The sequence below is a fragment of the Eschrichtius robustus genome, chromosome 17 (assembly GCF_028021215.1).
Source record: "Eschrichtius robustus isolate mEscRob2 chromosome 17, mEscRob2.pri, whole genome shotgun sequence".
Classification (NCBI taxonomy): Eukaryota; Metazoa; Chordata; class Mammalia; order Artiodactyla; family Eschrichtiidae; genus Eschrichtius; species Eschrichtius robustus.
The window spans coordinates 52266441-52286105 of record NC_090840.1 but is presented as its reverse complement, the minus strand read 5'-3'; the positions used below and the strand labels follow the sequence as shown (position 1 = coordinate 52286105).

Genomic DNA, 19665 nt, shown 5'->3' with positions numbered 1-19665 from the left:
ATAGAGACGAAGCAGTAAATGATTAATTGCTAAATTGAGTAGAATTGATGAGAAGTTCTGGAGGAAGTCAAAAGAGAAAGTGTCCACTGGGCCACAGTATCCTTATTACACTTTCTGTAGATATTTGATATATAACTGGGAAGGATAGAGGTAATTCTAAATGTAATTTGGAAAGGTTTAGATAACCAGGATTTTAATAGATGCTATGGATTCACATTATTTTTGCAGTACACATGAGCTAAGGAGTACAGTTTTATCCATGAACTTCAGTTATGTCTAGTTGGTCTTATGTGTTAGTTATGAGATCTGTTTCAGATGTCTATCATTGGTTTTTAATGGGGTATAATGGTAGATATTTGGAGTCACTCTTTGCTGTCTTCATCCGAAGTGGTACTGCCCACCCATAATAGCTCTGGTTCCCCAAATTCCTTTTTCACCAGTTCCTACTTAGCACTCAGCACCTCCTTTTCTTTCATTCAGAAATGTTAACGCCAGTAATAGCAGGAGCCGTTAATATTTTGTACCAGGCTTTGTACTAAGCATATTGTATGCTACACTACCCTTTTGGTTCAATGTGTAAGTAAACTTTGCCATCACAGAAGTGAATTTATGGTCTAAATTATTTACAGGATGTGTTGAGGGACTCAATCCTTTCCTGGTATTTCAGATCAAAAATCTTGATTTAGTTTAAAGGTCAGGCTTTTAAGTTCTGATTGCTGTGGTTAGAGCTTTTCCGGCTTGTCTACGTTATAGACTATGGCCAAGCCAATAACTTGAGACACTATTAAGAGAGTTTGAAGAAGGAGGGTCAAGGCCCTTTAGACTTGCTGGTTTCAGGGAGAGTGTGCAAGTAATTCCTTCACAAGCCCAATAGAAATTTTTGTCCCTAGGGGTTTTTGGTTTCCTTTTCTTTGTTTGCTTTTGGTCTTTGCTCTGGTACTTGCTCTTCTCCCTCATCCCAAGCTCTGTCTTTGTGGACATTCAGTAATCTTTAGAATATTTAAAGATGTTTAAAGTTGCATGTATACGTTTTAAACACAAATGGTATGTTTACTTTTCTATCAGTTTTGTAGATGAAATGACAGTCACTGCTGTGAGGTCGGTTGGACAAGTGAGTCTACATACTTTCTGTGTCCCAAAAGGCAAGAGAGTGGAAGTTTTTTTGTTTTCGTTTCTAACTTAGTTAACTGTTTTGGTGACGTTTTAAGGAATTTTGGATCTAGTTTTGATAGTTTTAAAAGTTTTTTTAAAAGCCTATCCCTGGGACTTCCCTGGTGGCGCAGTGGTTAAGAATCTGTCTGCCAATGCAGGGGACACAGGTTTGAGCCCTCGTCCGGGAAGATCCCACATGCCGCGGAGCAGCTAAGCCCATGCGCCACAACTACTGAGCCTGCATGCCACCTACTGAAGCCCGCGTGCCTAGAGCCGGTGCTCCACAACAAGCGCAGCAACTGCAATGAGAAGCCAGCGCACCGCAACAAAGAGTAGCCCCTGCTCGCCGCAACTAGAGAAAGCCCGCGCATAGCAACGAAGACCCAACACGGCCAAACATAAATAAAAAAATAAAAAAAAAAAAAGCTTATCCCTTTTCTGTCTTTAGTGTGCCATTTTTTTTATTTAGTTGAAAGCAAATTTAATTTTTGTCCTTATTGTTAGTTGCTAGGTATAAAATTTCTGGTTGGGAATAATTTTTCTTCAAAATTTTGAAGGCATTGCATCATCACATAGCTTCCAGTATTTCTTTTAAGGAGTTCAGTGCCATTTTGACTCCTGATCCTTTTAACTTGACCTACCTTCCCCCGTCCGCCTCCCCCCCCATCCCCCCCAAAGAAAAAGCACTTTGAGAGTCTTTCCTCAGTCCATGGTGCTGAGAAATTTCATGTTGATGTGCCTTTATGTAGTAGGTCCTTTTCTCATTCATTGTATTTTGGGCCCCAAACACTTGGTAGGTGCCTTTATTCTGGAAGCTCCTATCATTCCAGGAAGTTTTGTTACACATTTTTCTCTCATCCATTTTCTCATTTTTCTTTTTTTGGAACTCCTAGTAGTTGGATGTTTGACACCTCCATTGCCACTCTGATTTACGTATCTTTCCTCCCATTATTGTCTATCGCTTTGACTTTTTGTTTTATATTATGCTGAAGATCTTTTCTCTCCCGTTGGGCCAGTTTCTCAGGAGAGGAATCCTGGAAGTGAAGAGTGTGGCTGCAAGCGCTCTGGGATGGGAGCTGGTGGACTCATTTCAGCAAACAGCTTTCACTGCTTCCAGTGTCCCCATTCCTGCCTGGCCAGGTATCCCCAGGCTGGTATTCTGGTTGAATTTCTGTAAGTAAGGGACAGTTCAGTCAGGGTCTGGGAGGGGCAGCCTCAGGCCTATAGGGTGGGGATCTTAACTGCTCCTTATGCAAACTTCCTGTTTGGGGTCACCCCCAGGCTTCACAGGTACCTGGTGCCTCCAGTTTCTAAGAGTTGGTCTGTTCCTCTTTGCCCATCCTGTAGACTTTAGGTTTCAATTTTCTCTTGTCTGCTAAGTCATTTGCCACTTGCTCTATATGCTTTCCAGCTTCCAAAAATTTTGTTGGCATCTCTTGCTTGAGTGCTCTAGCCTTCTCTCTTTCTCTTTGTCCTTGTAACTTTAAAATTCACTTGGCGTTTTAGGGGGGTTGTAGGAGGTGGTGGAGATAACTCATGTTTAACCAGAAGTCCTACACAAGAAAATTATTTCTTTTTTTAAAAAAATTAATTAATTAATTAATTTATGGCTGTGTTGGGTCTTCGTTTCTGTGCGAGGGCTTTCTCTAGTTGTGGCAAGCGGGGGCCACTCACTATCACGGCCTCTCCTGTTGCGGAGCACAGGCTCCAGACGCGCAAGCTCAGTAATTGTGGCTCACGGGCTTAGCTGCTCCGCGGCATGTGGGATCTTCCCAGACCAGGGCTTCGAACCCGTGTCCCCTGCATTAGCAGGCAGATTCTCAACCACTGCGCCACCAGGGAAGCCCAAGAAAATTATTTCTGTTTATTCCGGATACACTGGTTCTCCATACCTGTTGTCTTAGTCTGCTTGGGTTGCTGTAACAAAATACCATAAACTGGTACATTTATTTTTCACAATTCTGGAGGCTGGAAGTCTGAGATCAGGGTGCCATAATGGTTGGGTTCTGGTGAAAACCTGCTTCTTGGCTTGTAGATGACAGCCTTGTTGTTGTATTCTCTTGTCCTGTCTCTTCTCTTTTTCTATTTTTAAAATTTAATTTAACTTAATTTAATTTTTTACTGAAGTATGATTTACAATGTTGTGTTAGTTTTTGGTGTACAGCAAAGTGATTCAGTTATATACGTATGTTCTTTTTCAGATTCTTTTCCATTATGGTTTATTACAGGATATTGAATATAGTTGATCACAGGAAGGCGGTATATAGTTTAGTTTATTTTTGCAGTTGTATTTTGACTAGCAGACTGCTCTAGCACTATCGACTGTGTAGATGATATGTAAGAAAAATAATTTAAAATCTTAGAATCTTCTTGGCTTCTCGAGGTGTTCTGGAGACCTTTAGCTTTTTTAGTTGTGTAAGAGCCATTTTTTTTGTTTACTAGATAAATATTTATAAACGTTGTCACTGAGATGATGCCACCTTTTTTGAGATGATGAGTCTCAACACCCTTCAAGGCCCATTTCAAAATCCTGACTCCCCTGAAGCCCTGGCCCTCACTGACTCTTCCAACCCAAAATGAATTCTGCCTTCTCTTAGTAATTTTTGGTTATAGCACTCATCTTGGCATCTAGTTTAGTGTTTTATTTTTTATTTGTTTTCCTGTGTATAGCCTTTGTTTTTACAAGTAGATTGTACACTACTTGAGATGTGTGCATTGTATCAGCTTTTCTTTCTTCCTTAGGCTTCCTAAGGGGTAGATGGCACAGTTTTCTGTAGCTGTGGCTCATGATGAGGGGCAGCACTCCCAAGTATGTAGAAACCCCCTCAGGTGGTGCCACCGTTCGTCTCCCCTCCCTCCCCAGTGTATTTTATAGTGCAGCTTACTTCCTGTAATACTTAACTCTGGGCATTCAGGAAGTATTTGTTGATAGAATTGGACCCATGGCAAGTGTGATGATGATAAGAATAGAGGCTGGGAGAGGTTTTGTCTCCTTCTCTCTCTCTGTCACCTCTTAATTGAGTAATTACAGGTAAATCAACCTCTTGTAGTCTTCTGTTTTCTCATGGAAAACAAAGAGACTATTATATCAAGGACTTGATATTAAATGAAAAAAATCTGTATGATTGTTTTTCTGAGATCAAATAAAAGTTAAGAAATATCAAATTAAGTACAATTCTGTGTTGGTGCCAGTTTCTAAGAAAGTTTTCACAGTCCGTGGGTTAGGGAGAAAATTTTTTTATTTAGATTTGTCTTTTCTACTTTATAAATTTGAAATTTATCTTTTAATGAAATATTGGTAGTTCTAGTTTGTTGCCTTTTCTAAATCTTGGCAAGATTAAAAAGTTGGCAACCTTATGTTTATTCTTATAATTTGAAGGAAATTTTATTTATCTGTTAAGTCTAGGAGTCAGAATGTGCTTTATGCCTTAAAACCTGTGACACCCCAGTTGGGGGACAGGTTTCTTCTATATATTTATTTGTTAGACTAAGCTTGTTAATGTTCCTTTTCAAAGTTTCTATCTTTACTGATATTTTGTCTGCTTGAACTATCAGTTTCTGATAGAAGTGTATTAAATTTCTCATTGGAGTTGACATTTTCTCAAAGGGTCAGTTTTTATTAGATATATTTTTGAGGTTATGGTATTAGGAACATTCAAATTCTTGCATGTTAAATGTGCTTGGTGGATTATTCCTTTTAATGTTATGTGGTGTCTCTCTTATTAATACTTCCTTTTCCTTCACTCTGTTAATATTTGACTTTTAATATGTGCGATGAACCATTTGAATAAGTAGATTTATTGCTACTGTCTGAATTTCGTATTTTCTGAATCTTTTATTTTGCTGCTTTTTTTTCCTTCTGTTAAGATTCCTAGTTTTCTGCATTTCCTTCCTTTTTTCCTCCTCTTTTGATTGGAAGCCATAGATTGTATTTCTGTTCTTTTAGTGGTTACTCTTAAGCTTTTCAGCCACAGTGTTTTAACAAAACCGTGAGCCTAACTGCAGCTTACAGGATGAACCCAGCCTTCCACTAGGGAGCACTTTGAGCATCATTTCCCTTCTGTGGAGATGTTTATGTTTTATTTGATCGCAGCTTTGTCTTTTGGTTTTCTCTTTTACGGTTGTCTTTCATGGCTGTATATATAGAGTGGAAGAGGTTTTCCAGAGTGAGCACAGTATACCAACTCTACTCCAGCCATTCTTCCATCCCGCCATCCCACTGATTTGCATACCTGCACATAATACTCAGTCAATATTTGTTAATTGATACATATCTTATATCAGTACATCTTGTTCCTTCTGTTTGTTTTAGTTTTACTCACTTTACTTTTTTCAGCTTTAGATGGAAAGGAAAGTGGAGGGAAGAGTCCCACCCAAACCTGTGGAAGACCTTTTCACTGACTACCCACATCGAACTTGATGGAGTGCTCAGTGCTAAGAGAAGAAAGGAGGTGTAGAGAATTTAGTCTCTACAAAACAACTTTAGAGTCCTACTGTGAATTGATAATATTTATTGATAGTAATCTCATTGTAGGCTGGTTCCATTTTGTTAGGTTTGTTAACTGTTTTGCTCTGTAAACACTACAGATGGCAATTTTTTTTTTGAGGGAACCGGGAGAGCTACACTGTAGGTAGCTATGTTGTAGCTAGATGATGGTGGCTGAGTTTTGCAAGCATTCCTGTTCTGACCTAATGTTTGCTAGGACAGTCTGAGATGGCGGTGATTATAGGAGTGCCGCTCCACCATCTTTCTTTTTCAGGAGGTTGAAGTTAGTTATGAAGAGAGGATTAAACCAATAAACTTGTTAGTGCCTGATGCTGAAATATTGAGAATATTGTATCTATGACTGGGAAGTGATTTTCAGGTTAAAAAAAAACCCCCCAAAACAACCCCAAACCAGGGGAAAATACTAGCAGCCTGGGGATGATAATTAGGGATTGGCAGATAGATGGGCTAATGTCCTTTATATTCATTCCCAGGCTTAGCTCTCTAACATCATTCTCCACACGCTATCTAAAAGCACCGCGTTTTGTGTGTGTGTGTTTGTTTTTTGTTTAAGTGGTTGGCAGATACAGAGTGGGGCTTGAGATGGGATGAGAGCCCTCTCTATTAGTAACGTCAATCTGTAAATCAGAGACTGCCTGTTGAATCTACTTCTGTTGGGTTGAGTATTTATTGTAAGGTGAAGAATTGGAAACACTTACTGGTGGATCCCATTTACTGGTGGTGGGGGAAGCCAACCCTTTGCTATGGTTGCTGTGTTGCCAGAGGGGAGACATTTGTGTTTTTTTGTGCGCCATAGTGATAAAAACAGAAGGGATCTTGTAAGCCCTTAAATTTGACTGTGGTGGTTTGTGGGTTTGGCCTTTTTTTGATGACTTCGATTTGGCTCTCTGAATTAGAGACCCAGTGTTAAGAACCCCAGTAGGTGCAGATTTCAAAGAAGCCATTAATTTGATACAGCTTTCCAGCCCCCTCTGGGTACACTGATGATCATGCTCCCGCTAAGAAGCAAGGTTGTTGGACAATTTGATTGTAGAGCCCACTTGGTTAGTCTGGCTTTGTGGGAATAAAGATGCCCGGGAAGGCCTGCCTATACTGTAGAAGGGAAATATTGAAATCTATTGCTGTCTCCTAAAAGTAGATGATTTTGAATCATAGTTAAAGATCTTTAATTTTTCTACTTAAAGGAATGAAAGTGCTGTTGCCATGTTACTTGGATTAAAAAAATTGTCTGCTATAGATAACATGTTAACAATACAATTTTAGGCAGAGTAAGATTGTTTGTTTACGCCATTTATCTTTTTAATCCCTGTTTATCTTTTTAATCCCAGTAAGAAAATAGGGAAATCAGTGTTGTTTAGATAAAGAAAAAAGAGGAAAGGTGGTTTGTCACTACTGAGCTCCACCTTTTGGAGGGAGAGGCCTTCTCTGTGCTAGGCCCCCTCCACGGTTTGGGACTACTCCTTCCGGGAGCTTAGATTTCAGATCAGTGTCCTCTGGTTCCCCAAGACCTTACTAGAAAGAATGGCCTGTTTGTGTTCCATGTTTAGTGTGTCCCAAACAGTGTTCACTTCAGTTTGAAAAACACAGGATTAAGCGTAAACATGTTTCTTTATTTTAGGACTTATCAGAATCTCATAGAGGTGTGTGGATTGTGAATTTCTAAGAGGGGGGCTATCCTAAGCAACATTTCCAAAACTTGAAATAGTAGTGTTATTAATATCTCCCTAAGTGGACTGTTAATCTTGTGACTGTTTTAAGCAGTCCTTACATGTATTCGTGGTATTTTAGAGTAGTGATTTCCAAACTTAGTTGATCAGCAGCATCGCTTTGGGTTGCTTAGAAATTTTTTTTGAAATTTTTGAGTTGATAATATGTGATTTAAATTCAAAAAGTGTACATTGGCACTCAGTGAAAAGCTTCCCTCCCTGCTCTGCTTCCTAGCTGCCTACTTCCTATCCTCATAGGTGACTAAATGTTATTCCTTCCAGAGACGTTTTATGAATGTGCCATAATTTATTTAGCCAGAATATAAATTACTGAGTCTTGTATTTGGAGATTTCTGATTTAGGAGGTTTGGGTGGGGTCTGGTAATATGTCTTTTAAAATATTCCTTAGACAGTGGATGATTAGCCAGGTTTAGACACTGTTATTTCAGATGGGACACATTACTTTTGCATGTGACATATTATCCAATTCTTAAAACAACTCTGTGAAGCGGATATGGTAAGCACCATTATTGGCAGAGGTGGAAACATGAGAGCAGGAGATGTTAAATGACCTATTCAAGGTCACGCTCCTTTTTTTTTTTCAGAGAGAAAGTCTTTTTATTTATTTATTTATTTATTTATTTATGGCTGTGTTGGGTCTTCGTTTCTGTGCGAGGGCTTTCTCCAGTTGCGGCAAGTGGGGGCCACTCTTCATCGCGGTGCGCGGGCCTCTCAGTATCGCGGCCTCTGTTGCTGCGGAGCACAGGCTCCAGACGCGCAGGCTCAGTAAGTAATTGTGGCTCACGGGCCTAGTTGCTCCGCGGCATGTGGGATCTTCCCAGACCAGGGCTCGAACCCGTGTCCCCTGCACTGGCAGGCAGACTCTCAACCACTGCGCCACCAGGGAAGCTCCCACGCTCCTTTTTTAATGGGGGAGCTGAGACTCAAAAAAAACCTAGGGTTCTTTTGGGTATCTAGGTAGAACGTGGTTGGCACTAACTTTGCCTTTTCGTGGCTACAATGCTGATGATTGGCTAAACAACCGAAAAAAAAAAAAAACCCAAACAAATAAAAAATTAATATGGGTATTTATGTCCAATTCTTCCTATTTTGGCACAGCATTAAATGTTGGAATATTTTGTTGCATTACTTGCCAATAGATGTCCAGTAATTAGACTTTCTCTAGTTTGCATTTTAAGGTGCTTAGCCAGTTAGACTCATGTTATCAGTTTCAGGCACTTATACAGGCGAGTTGCACACAGACTTTTATCTGTACTTTTGCTTCCTGATGAGCTCGCTTTCTCTCTTCCCTTTGCTTCCAGCTTCCTTTTGGCCCCTTCAGTACATTTCCTTAACACCAACCCAGATTAAGCCATGGAGGAGGGAGGGGTGGAGGGAGGAACAAGACTGTCCTCTAAGTGGAGGGACTGGGAGAGTATCCCCAGCTGTAAAGTACCGAGTGATTTCCTTGTCTGTCTGGTAAACTCTTTCTGGGGATGATTCTCAAAGAAAGTTAAAAAAAGTTAAAGAATTCTTCTTAGTATTGTAGGACCATTTGATTTGGGGTAGAACCTCCGTGGGTTTAATTTTGTAGGACAATATTCCTTTGGTGTGTTTTAAAAAACCTTGTCTCATAATATTGGTTTCATAGCAGAACAGCTAAAAATCTTTAAGAATGACTATGAAAAGAATAAAAAAGCTGCAGATCCACCATTTTGAAGCAGTGTAGGACTTAGAGCGGGGACATGAATGCCCATTCATTTGTTCAGCCACCCATCCATCAGCTGGCAGGTGCTGGGGATTTAGAAATTAGTAAAACCCGGTTCTTGCCTTCATAGAGTTTGTCAAGCCGTGAAAGAGACAAATATTTCATCAAACAAGTAGTTACAGCATAAGTACTGTGGAAGGAAGTATGACCCAGGGGACTCAGAGAAATGCCTAGTTTAGCCTGGAGTGAAAGGTGAGTTAACCTTTCCAACAGGTTCTCTCAGCCTGCCCTCCAGGGGCTAGTAGCTGTAGACGTGTAGAAGGCAGCGGGGTATAGTTTATTCTAGGCTGAAGGAGTAGATGTGTACAAAAAAAATAAAATAAAGAGCTCCCTGCTGGTCTAGTGCTTGGGATTCGGTGCTTTTGCTGCTGTGGCCTGGGTTCAGTCCCTTGTTTGGGGAACTAAGATCCAGCAAGCTGCGAGGCGTGTCCTCCCCCCACCCCCGCAAATAGTACTTTGTGAGTATAAACTAGTGAAGGACTTGGGAGAGTATAGTGATATTTGGGGTATAGAGTGCCCAGGAAGAGTGAGGAGATGAGATTGGAGGTAGTAGGGGCAAGAAGAGAAGGAATCTCTCACTCTTGTGAAATAACAACCCATGCGCAAAATACACAGAGTTAGAGTGAGTCTGCGGATTTCTGGTTCCAAGAATTCCCAGACTTAGCTGTCATTCTCTGGTTCCTCGGGTTCCTACAAGATCTCCAGATTCAAATTGGGCCCTATTTAGTTTGGCAACCGGTTCAAGCTAGAACTTGGCAGATTTGAAGCAGCAGTATATAGAGCAAGCTATCCAAAGATGAAAAATATAGTTCAGTAATAATGCTAATGGCTGCCATTTATTGAGTGTTTAAGTGCTTGGCTCCTTCCAAGGTACATTACAAAATTACCTTTAATCCTTATAGCAGCCCTACCAGACAAGTGGTTTTATCTCCATTTAACAGACCAAGATACCTTCCAAACTCTGGGAGGTTAAAGTAAGCTTGCCCAAGGTTACAGAGCCAATTAATGGAAGGGATGGAATTGAACCCAGGTTTGTTAGTCTGACACCACAGCCCATTCTTTTCCCACTCCACCGTGCTGCCCCTCACAGGACTACAGGGCGGCTCCCAGGGCGGATGGAATGGCAGCTCAGGAATGTAAAATGACCATTTCAGAGGCAGTAAAACTGCCCTTTCAGCTTCGATGTTAAAAGGGCAACAAGAAGCCATCCCAGTATCTGTCATTTAAAGAAGCTTTCCTGAATCTAATGGCATCAAGATCCTTGGTCAGGAACCTAACCTCCTAATTGTCTTGTTTTATGGAAAAATCAGATTTCATCACAGGTATTTTCAGTTTAGAGTTCTATCTCAAGGACTGAATACCTTGCCAAATGGTAGTATTTATATTACAAAGTGTGTCAGTTATCTCATGAGACCTCTGATTTGTATGTAGAGTTAAAATTGGGTTTGTAACAATTTGTGAATACATTATCTGCGTTTGGCAGATATTTTAATGAATGATGTTGCAGATATTCAGAATGTGGCTACGGCCTAAGGGTGAAGAAAAACCAAGACTTTTCTCTTGAAATTTTGGCTGGATGCTACACTTTTTGGACAGGAGCACTAAAGGAAGTCTTCTCACCCTGTTAGCACACAAGTTAACCAAGTTTGAGTCTTGTACGTATGTATAGTCTTACTGTTAAGCAATTGAAATTAGATGAGACAGAAATACTTAGGAAATTATCAAGAAGAATTAATGTATAAAGGCCATATCTTTTATCTTTTCCTACCGAATTTCTTGTCCATTTGGCATGTGTATTTTCCTTTTCCTGTTTTGAATGGAACTGAAAATAACACAGTTGGTTTTGCTTTAAAGGAAAATGACTCATTTTCTTATGTTCAGCACTTAGTTTCTCAGAGATGTGTTTATCTTTCAAATGGCACAGTAGTTTGGGATTTTGGTCTCTTTTTCATTTTATTATGAAAGATGTTATTTATGGCACTATATAGGAATTTCTAACCAGAATATTTTCTGTGTTAAGGGAAGAAATTATTTGTGAGTATATAATGTCTTTTTTTTCTATGATAGTTGCAGAGTGTTTCTATAACATGAATTTTCTCATCTTAGTTTTATAGAAATCTTTGAGCAGTTTCAACTGAAAACCATTTTAGGAGAAGAATTAAAAGAATTTCCCATTTAAAATTTGTATCATTTTCTCAGTTTACAGTATTTATTTAGAAACTTCTTTTTTTTTGGTCTTGAATGTATCTTGAAGCTGAATGTCCTGTATTATTTATTTAGGGTAAAAAGAACACGTTTTATAAACTGGTATTTGTTCTCTCCGTAGCACAAAGTATGTATAAGTCCTACCTATAACTGGTTATTCGGGAAGCTGACTGATGGGTTTTTTCCTCTACAAAAGCCATCATTGTGTGACTTGGGGTCTTTTAAAAGTAAAGTCAGATGTTTGCTACCTGGCACCATTTTTTCTTGGGTGGGCAAAAAAGTGAGAAATTGTCAAGTCAAATTTAAAGAAATAAAATGTGGTTAAGACTTAACGTCTAAGCAAAGATTCATTAGGGATCAATTTACAAGCTGAGATTTGCATTATAAAACTGAACAGATTACTCTTCACCAAGGAAATATCCTCTTTTAGAGGGTGGGAGGAATAATCTTCTGTATCAGCGGTCTCAAACTCAAATGCCTACAGGTGCTGGGCAGGTAAGGGCACCTCTAGTCACCACTAGGCAATATAAGCTTGGTTGCTAGATCTCGTTTTTCAAGAGAAGCTAGAAATCTGAAAATCTGTCTGAAATTTTCCAGTTTTACATGTTGGCCAAGAATCTTTAACAATCTTTTAAAAATTTAAAATGCCATGTGATTCAGTATCATGTGTACATCTGTAGGCTGGCAGTTTGTGACTTCTCCTTAAGGCTCCCCCCTCACCCCTTGACTATAATTGACTATAGCTTTTGCATATAAATCTTAAAGAGGTTCTTTCTGATCCTTGCCTCTACTGCCTCCCCCTCCCCTATTGAAATGACAAACATTTAGTTCCTCATGGGTACTAATACTATCAGGAAGGCAGGATTAAATTTTTCATATGCTTTATGCTATGTTATGCTACATTGCTGTACCATTTTACATCTAAAGAGAATCATGCATGGGTAAATTTATTCAGAGTGCAAGACAGACCAGTGGGTTTTAGTATTAACAGTATTAAGAGTTCATTAATAGGGTTTCAGATTCTCCATTCTAACCAACCTTTTAGAAACCATCACTTGTTGAGTTTTGGTGTAGTGATTTTTTTCTTCTCTGTGTATGTTGTCTAAATAACTATATTGCTTCTCTCATTAGCCACCCTCCCCTCATCCCCGATTCCTGAGAAATCCTGAAGTTGGGAACCCATGATCAGGGTTAAATTCACATAGAAGCAGTACAAAATGGATTTTTAAAACTGTATCTGAAAATTGAATGTCTTGAAGTTAAATTTCAGACCTACAGTGAGAGTCTTTCATAATCACACAGATGAAGGGAATCACCCCTAATCTGCTGGTGCTTCTTGTTTGGGGCAAGGCAACCCTAATCCCTCCAGGCTCTTCCCAGCCATCCTCAGACCCATGGGTCAAGGTAGCTGCTAATATTTTAAGTCATAACACAGAGTGGGTAGGTGGGCTGAAAGCCTTTATCTCGTCCACACATAAACAAATCCACGGTGCAGCATGAGGAGGAGACTCAGTTGACTTCTTCCATTTTACACCCAAGACGCCCTCAAGGGCCTCCACTTTGAGCATACCTTAGGTGGCTTGCTCCAGGACTGTGTGAAAAGGGATTTGGGGTTGGGATGCCCACTGTAGTGGATTGAATAAGCTAGCTCCAGGCTTTCAGTTTGCTGGTGGGGGTGGGAATGTGCCTGGCACAAGTAAATGACCATCTCAAAATGCCCTCTGCAACTTTGCCCAAAGTACATCCTTTTCTCACATTACAGTGGCTGCCAGGCAGGACCATCATGTGATAGCTTGAATTTATTGTTATTGTTGATGATGTGGATAGTTGGCATGCTAGGAATGATTTCAGAGGGGGCAATATATATAGTGTGGTGCAGTAGTTTGTATAAAAGAACAGTGTTGTGGACGGACTCCCTATGCTCAGGAAAGTGCATGACGATATAGTGGGAAGACCATGTTCTGTGGTTGGAGGTGGTTTTGGCGCCTCTCTCTGCCATCTATCTAATAACATAGTCTTTGCTCCAGGAGGGGGAAAAAAAAGTGCCCTTTGATTGCTTCTTCCGTTTTAAGTTTTAAACTTTAGATAGTTTGCTTTTGGAGAAATGCCAGAAATAGTCCTACAGTATTTCTTCTTCTGCAAGAAGGTAATCTGGGTACATTTGCATTTTGGCAATACCTGCCTTCTCTGACATGGATGACAAGAGGTGATCTTTAAGACATTTTCTGCAGGAGTCTGTGATTTAGTGTTGTAGGTAACCTTTCACTGACTGGCTGTTGTTTCTTTGGATTATTAAGCCCTGTACTCCAAAATGGATCTGTAACAGTTTTATTCCATGGATGGTTATCTAGAGAGTAGAGTGAGGTCACTTTAAAGGTAGTTTGCTAATATGATTATTGGTGAGTGGTGAGTTATTAAATGTTTTCGCTGTGTTAACTAGTTTGCTTATAAGATTTATATGGGCGACTATCCTAAAAGAAATCTGTATATTCACACTTTTCTTGCTTGTTCTAAACTTCAATTTGAGGTGGAAAACCTAAGGAGTAGTTTTGTTGAGTTTAAGGTCAGGAATCTTTTCTGCCTCTGAAATGTAACAAGTGTTATTGTACATTTTTCACTGTTGGAACTGTTATCTAAAGAAGTGGAAGAGTGGGGAAATACTTGGTAAGTTTTATCTCTTCTTTGCTTAAAGTCTGAAGCTAGCTCAGATTGAAACACAAATGACCGTAGAATGTCAAGTAGACAGTAAAGGTCCTTTGTGAGGGAGAGGCTGTAGATTTATGTAGGAAGAAAATCAGAGCTACCAGAAAAGTACATGGAGGAGGTAGCATTTGAGCTGGGCCTGAAATAATAATAATGTTCCTGGAGGAAATGTACTGGGGGCAGATTATGCCACTTTCTGCCTTAAAGTGAGTACTGATACACATGAAACGTGGGTGGGTATGCCTGATCTTACAGTTCCAGGGATAGCAAAAGGATCATCTTGTAGAAGGTGGGCTGTCAGGAATATCTTTATGTCCTGGAGAATTGGAGCCTTTTAGGAATCCAGATATACCTAAACTTTTTACTTTTAGAAATTTAGCTAGGAATCTTAACAGGTTTCATTTTAGGGGTGTATGTGTCTGAACAGATGGCAGGGGATTTAGGATTAGGGCAGGGAATTGTAAAACTGAAGAACCTGCGTTAAGTGCTACTGTCAATTGAGGGTCATCAAAAGATGACTAATCTGTGAAATTATAATGTCAAATTTGGGGGAAATGAGACTGAAATTGTAGGGAATTTCAAGGGCAGCTATGAAATACGTTACCCTCTAGCAAGTACTGTTATACTGATTTCTCTATTAACGTCAGTTTGCTGTTACCTTACCTTGGTGCTCAGAAAAAATTCCAGCCTCTCGATCTGTAAAATGTCTATAAATTTGAAGGACTAAAATAGGTTACTGAATCAGAATATAGAATAAATCTTTGGTGTAGGAGTACTAAGGATTGTCAGAAGCTTACTGCTTACCTATCCATTGTGTGTTATAGCCACCTCACAAAGGCTTTCCTGCCTGTCTCTGAAATGAGATTAAATGCTGAGTTAGGTTATTTTGTAATGTTATGCTGTGTTCTTAAAATTGTTTTCCTTCTCAATCATATGTAAAGATTTATTCTGAAATGGAATTTGGTGAGCTGTAGGGTGGTTTATATTTTACTTTAAAAACAGGGAAAACTTTTGTTAATATCGCTGTGAGAGGAAATATAGTTAATAACTTGAAGCATTGTAAGCTTTTGGAGGAAGATCCTTTAAATTAGATGAGTGCCTAATACTTCTGTAGAGACATTTAGTAACTCAGTAAATTTAAATGAATATGATCAGTGGCCTGCGGTTCTGGGATTTACATGTCTTCTGAAGACTCTATAATGTAAAGGGGAACAAAGCACTCCTTATTTTATAGTTAGTACCGTTTTTTTTTTTCCCTTTGCTTGAAGGTTTCTTTGTTACTGTTATCTGGGATCCATGTAAACTAATGTGTATGGGGCCAATTTAGTCATGATAACTATCTTGAGATTTGGAAAAATGATACGTTTTCTGTAAATTTTGCGGATTGAATTTAAGAAGTTAAACAAATTTGATATTTGGGGAAATACTCTAAGTGTCCATGTAAAATTAATCTGTGTATGAAAGTTTCAGATGGGTACGATGAAATTGAATATGACAGTAAGTGCTATTTCATATAAACATTACATAAATATCTTCCATTGATATATTTGCTTTTCATACATTCATAACAATTTCAAGACTGAAAAGAACCAGAGAGGACTATTAGTCTTTCTTCACGTAGATGAGACCGGAAACCTAGTGGGCTTAAATGAACCCAGTTGGTAGTAGATGAGCTGGGAGTAAACCCCAGATTTCTTGCTATCCAGTGGGTATTATTTCCAGTTCAAATGGGTGTACATTTCAGATGGAGTCCACCATGATTTTTAATATTAGAAAATTTGATGTCAGTAAACATTTCCTCTGTCCCCTTCCTCACCTGAAGTTTGCTTTTGAGTTCTTGACTTGTTATTTTCTAGCATCTTGATATCCTCAAACCTTACTTTAGTTTTATAGATATTATTTGCCTGGAATGGTATTTGGAGCCATGAAAGCATCATTTAATTCTTAATCTCAGTTATTGTACAGCTTTGAAAAGGCTTTGACAAGTTTTATCCCCACCCCCACCCCCACCCCTTTTCTTTGTGAAAACGCTAGAGACAGTGTTGGGCTAAGAAAAAAGGAATGGAAATGAATGGGTTTAGTTGTATGCTGGTGAACAAGTATCTTTCGGAAGTGTCACTACTATGGCTTTTGGGAAATCGAACCTTTCTTAGTCTTTTCTCACAGTCTGGCTCTAGTCTGTAGTCTGGTGAAGAGTTTTATGAATTACTCATAGTCAGTGTGGGCTGAGGAGAATGAGAACTCCTGCCTCTGCTCCGGGTCTTCTCAGGGCTGTTGTTATTGCCCAGAATGGAGCCTCTCAGTTTGGAGCCTCCTAGTCTATTTTCTTCTCCCCATTTTCTAGTCAGCCTTCTCTCAGAGCTCGTGAGTTCCACAGTGCGTTATTCTTATGGCGTTTTATCTTGCCTTGAAACACAGGTATGTGCCTTATAAATGAGCAAACTGGGATTTGGTCAAAAAGCTTGACTTTACAGGACTGAAGAAGACACATTTTTGTTAATGAAAGGCTAGAAAAATGAAAATGTATTTTATTGAGGGCCGAGTCACACGTGATCTGGTGTTATTCTTTGGGAGTGAGAATAAAATCACTAGTGAGTATTTACTTCTTGGTAGACAAATTAAGTATGGCATCATTTGAAAGTTATTTTTGCTTAGAAATACGATTTAGCGTTGGACATTTGCTTGTACGTATTTTAGTGTTTGAAAGATACTCCTCATCATTGAACAGAGGTTAGAACTTTAGTGGATAAAGTAAAATTGAAGTACAACTGGCTCCTATTAGAATCTCTTTATCAAAGTAATTAGATTAGTTGGCCATATGTTATATGATTGGTGGTAGCTTTTAAATCCTAAACTGGCTTTAAGGCATGAGTAATTTTGAGTATGTATACCACTTTCATCTGTTAGGACGAATGATTGAAATTTGATTTCATGTATTTTTGTCACTCTCTAGAAAGCAAAACTTAGGGAATTCCCTGTTGATTTACTGTTCTAAGTTTTTTCCCTGTTGTTCCTAAAATGCTCAGTTTATTTTTAAGAGAATAATTTCTGGAAAAGTTTTCAAAGGCATTTGTTTTGGCATTTGTTCAATTTAATAGAATTGAACTCTTAAAATCTCTACATTTGAATACATCTTTGTATTATAAAATGGCTTCCTTAGGTTGACAAAAGTGCCCAATTTAAATGAGTATTACAATATTTTATACTAATTCAAGACTGTTTCTTTGAGAGAAACAGCAAAATCATAATAGATAACATGAGTTAATATCTTTCTGTTAGACAGCCCTTTGAGATTTTTCTAAGCATATTCAATACTCTTAAAAATGTGAGGTGTTATCTTTATTTTATAGATATGGGCACTAAGGTTTTAATTTATACAGTTGTGTCACAAGGTCCTTCAAGAACTTTTGAGACTATTCTCACCTTAAGTCAGTTTGGCTTTTGCATTGTTTCTGCCTCTTTATATTAAATTCTTAATAGATATGTGCTTCCCAAATATTTTCATTTCATCATGTACATGTACATTCAAGAGTCTCTTGGCATATGTAGTACAGTGTTTAAAAACTGGCTTTCCATTGGGCGTTGGTTCGAGTACCAGTTCTACTGCCGGTTTTTTAAATAAACTCTAGAAGCTTCAGTTTCCTCATCTGTAAAATACTAAGATGATGATGACTGAAGTTGCAAATGAGGTGGTGAGGGAAGGCAACTGCACGGTTGACTTGTGATCTTTTTTGGGACAGAAATCAAAGATAATAAAAAAAAATTCTTGCTTAGTAAAATTTTTGTATGCTACTGTTAGAGATTACCAAATCAGAACTGTTTTATTTACAGAGGCTTTGTACATGTGGTTTATTCATGTTTTGTTTTGTTTTTAAAGGTTACGGGAAGTTTCAGAGAAACTGAACAAATATAATTTAAACAGGTAAGAGATTTAAGATATTTTACATTTCCTGAAAAGAATGATTTTGTTTTAATTAGGAAAAAGTACTCATATTTAGGCAGCAGCTATGAAGAAAATTTTAATCTAACTATCAAATTTTTATGGGTTGCATTCATTTGAATTACAGTTTGTGTTCATACTGATTTTTAAAAACTCTGCCATACCAAAGAGCTATAATGACTATGTAGATATAATAATTTTTTTCAATTATTGCTTTAAAATATGTAAATACTAGTTTTTTAAAACAAGCTCTACTAGCAATTTTTTTCTTTTGTTAATTGGATTTTCTAAAAAACCCTAGGATGCATTTGCCATTTAAAAAATAATTTTGTTTGCATACTTTTCTTTATTTCCCAGCCATCCCCCTTTGAATGTGTTGGAACAGGCTACCATTAAACAGTGTGTGGTGGGCCCAAATCATGCTGCCTTTCTTCTTGAGGTAAACCGTTTACTCTGCGGTAGAGAAATGAAAATGGATGTTAAAATACAGCTGTGCATCATCATGTGTCTCCCTTTTCAACCGTGGAAAACAGCAGTTTCTTGCAGTAGTTCTTCCAGAGACCACCCAGTTCCATTTCCTTATTGTATAAATCCTCTGGCCCGGAGAAGGCTCAAATGATTTACTAGAGGTTGAAACTAGTTAGTAAGAGAATGGAGAAGTTCCTGGTATCTAGTCATTTCCTTACTCTGAATTCTGTTAGATGGAGATATTTTAAATTATTTTTACTGGTTTTATGATAATGTATACAGACCATACTTCCCCAGCTCAGGTGTGAGTGCCTCCTAGAAGGGAGCTTATTTGTTGCCTTCTGAATTGACAGTGATAGGTACATAATTTGTTCGTTGAATAAATTCAAGTTTTAATACACATTTTTACTTTGGAAGTTTCTTCTATTTTCTTTGCTTCTAGGATGGTAGAGTTTGCAGGATCGGTTTTTCAGTACAGCCAGACCGATTGGAATTGGGTAAACCTGACAATAATGATGGGTAAGACATTATGTCCTTTCCATTTAATAAATATTTAGCTCTTAAAGGTATTATGTTACACCTGTGTTTTGATTTTGGGAACCCTCAAATTAAAAAAAAAAAGCATTGTAGAAAAGGAGATGCTTAAAATAGAGTGAAATGGTTACTTTGTGGTTTGATTTTAATTTTTATGCAAGCAGTGATTTATAGCTAAAATATTTGCATTAAAAGTAGCAGAGGAGTCAATGATCACTTAACAGAAATAGGTTACCAGAAGAATGATGTGTATGTGGTAGGGCCCAAGACAGATCTGCTCTTTGAGTGAACTGACTTTTCGGATCATGTTTTTTCCCTTTTAATATTCCCAAATCAAGTAGCTCAATTTGAAAATGACAGAGTCTTTAGAATTTTGGCCTGTATAAGTGACGTCATATAAAAAAGGTTGCTAGATAACGTACGATGACTTTCAGTTGACTGCTTCTAAGGAAAATATGATTACTTTAAAAAATCTAAGGCACAATTCATTTGCAGTTAAACCGTGAAAACAATTTCAAACAGGAACTGGATTGTTATGAGACTAGAAATTGCTAGGTTTGCTCTTTGATCTGAAGTATCCATTTCAGTAACAGTAGTCAGAGAATTGTTAGGCTGATATTTTACCACAACAGGTCCCAGAGTGGTGAGGCCTGGAATTCCAGGCTTGTTCCTAGGGATGTTG

The 19665-nt window shown here is 38.4% G+C and overlaps 1 protein-coding gene across 4 annotated transcripts in view; it reads left to right on the top strand.

Moving 5' to 3' along the window:
• UBR5 (ubiquitin protein ligase E3 component n-recognin 5) overlaps positions 1-19665 on the top strand; it is a 142156-nt gene that overhangs the window by 21458 nt on the left and 101033 nt on the right. For all 4 annotated transcript variants that reach the window (XM_068525316.1, XM_068525315.1, XM_068525314.1 and 1 more), the window contains exons 2-4: positions 17919-17963; positions 18339-18420; positions 18892-18968. In XM_068525316.1, the coding sequence (XP_068381417.1) occupies positions 17919-17963; positions 18339-18420; positions 18892-18968 (204 nt within the window). The remainder of the gene's footprint in view (positions 1-17918; positions 17964-18338; positions 18421-18891; positions 18969-19665) is intronic.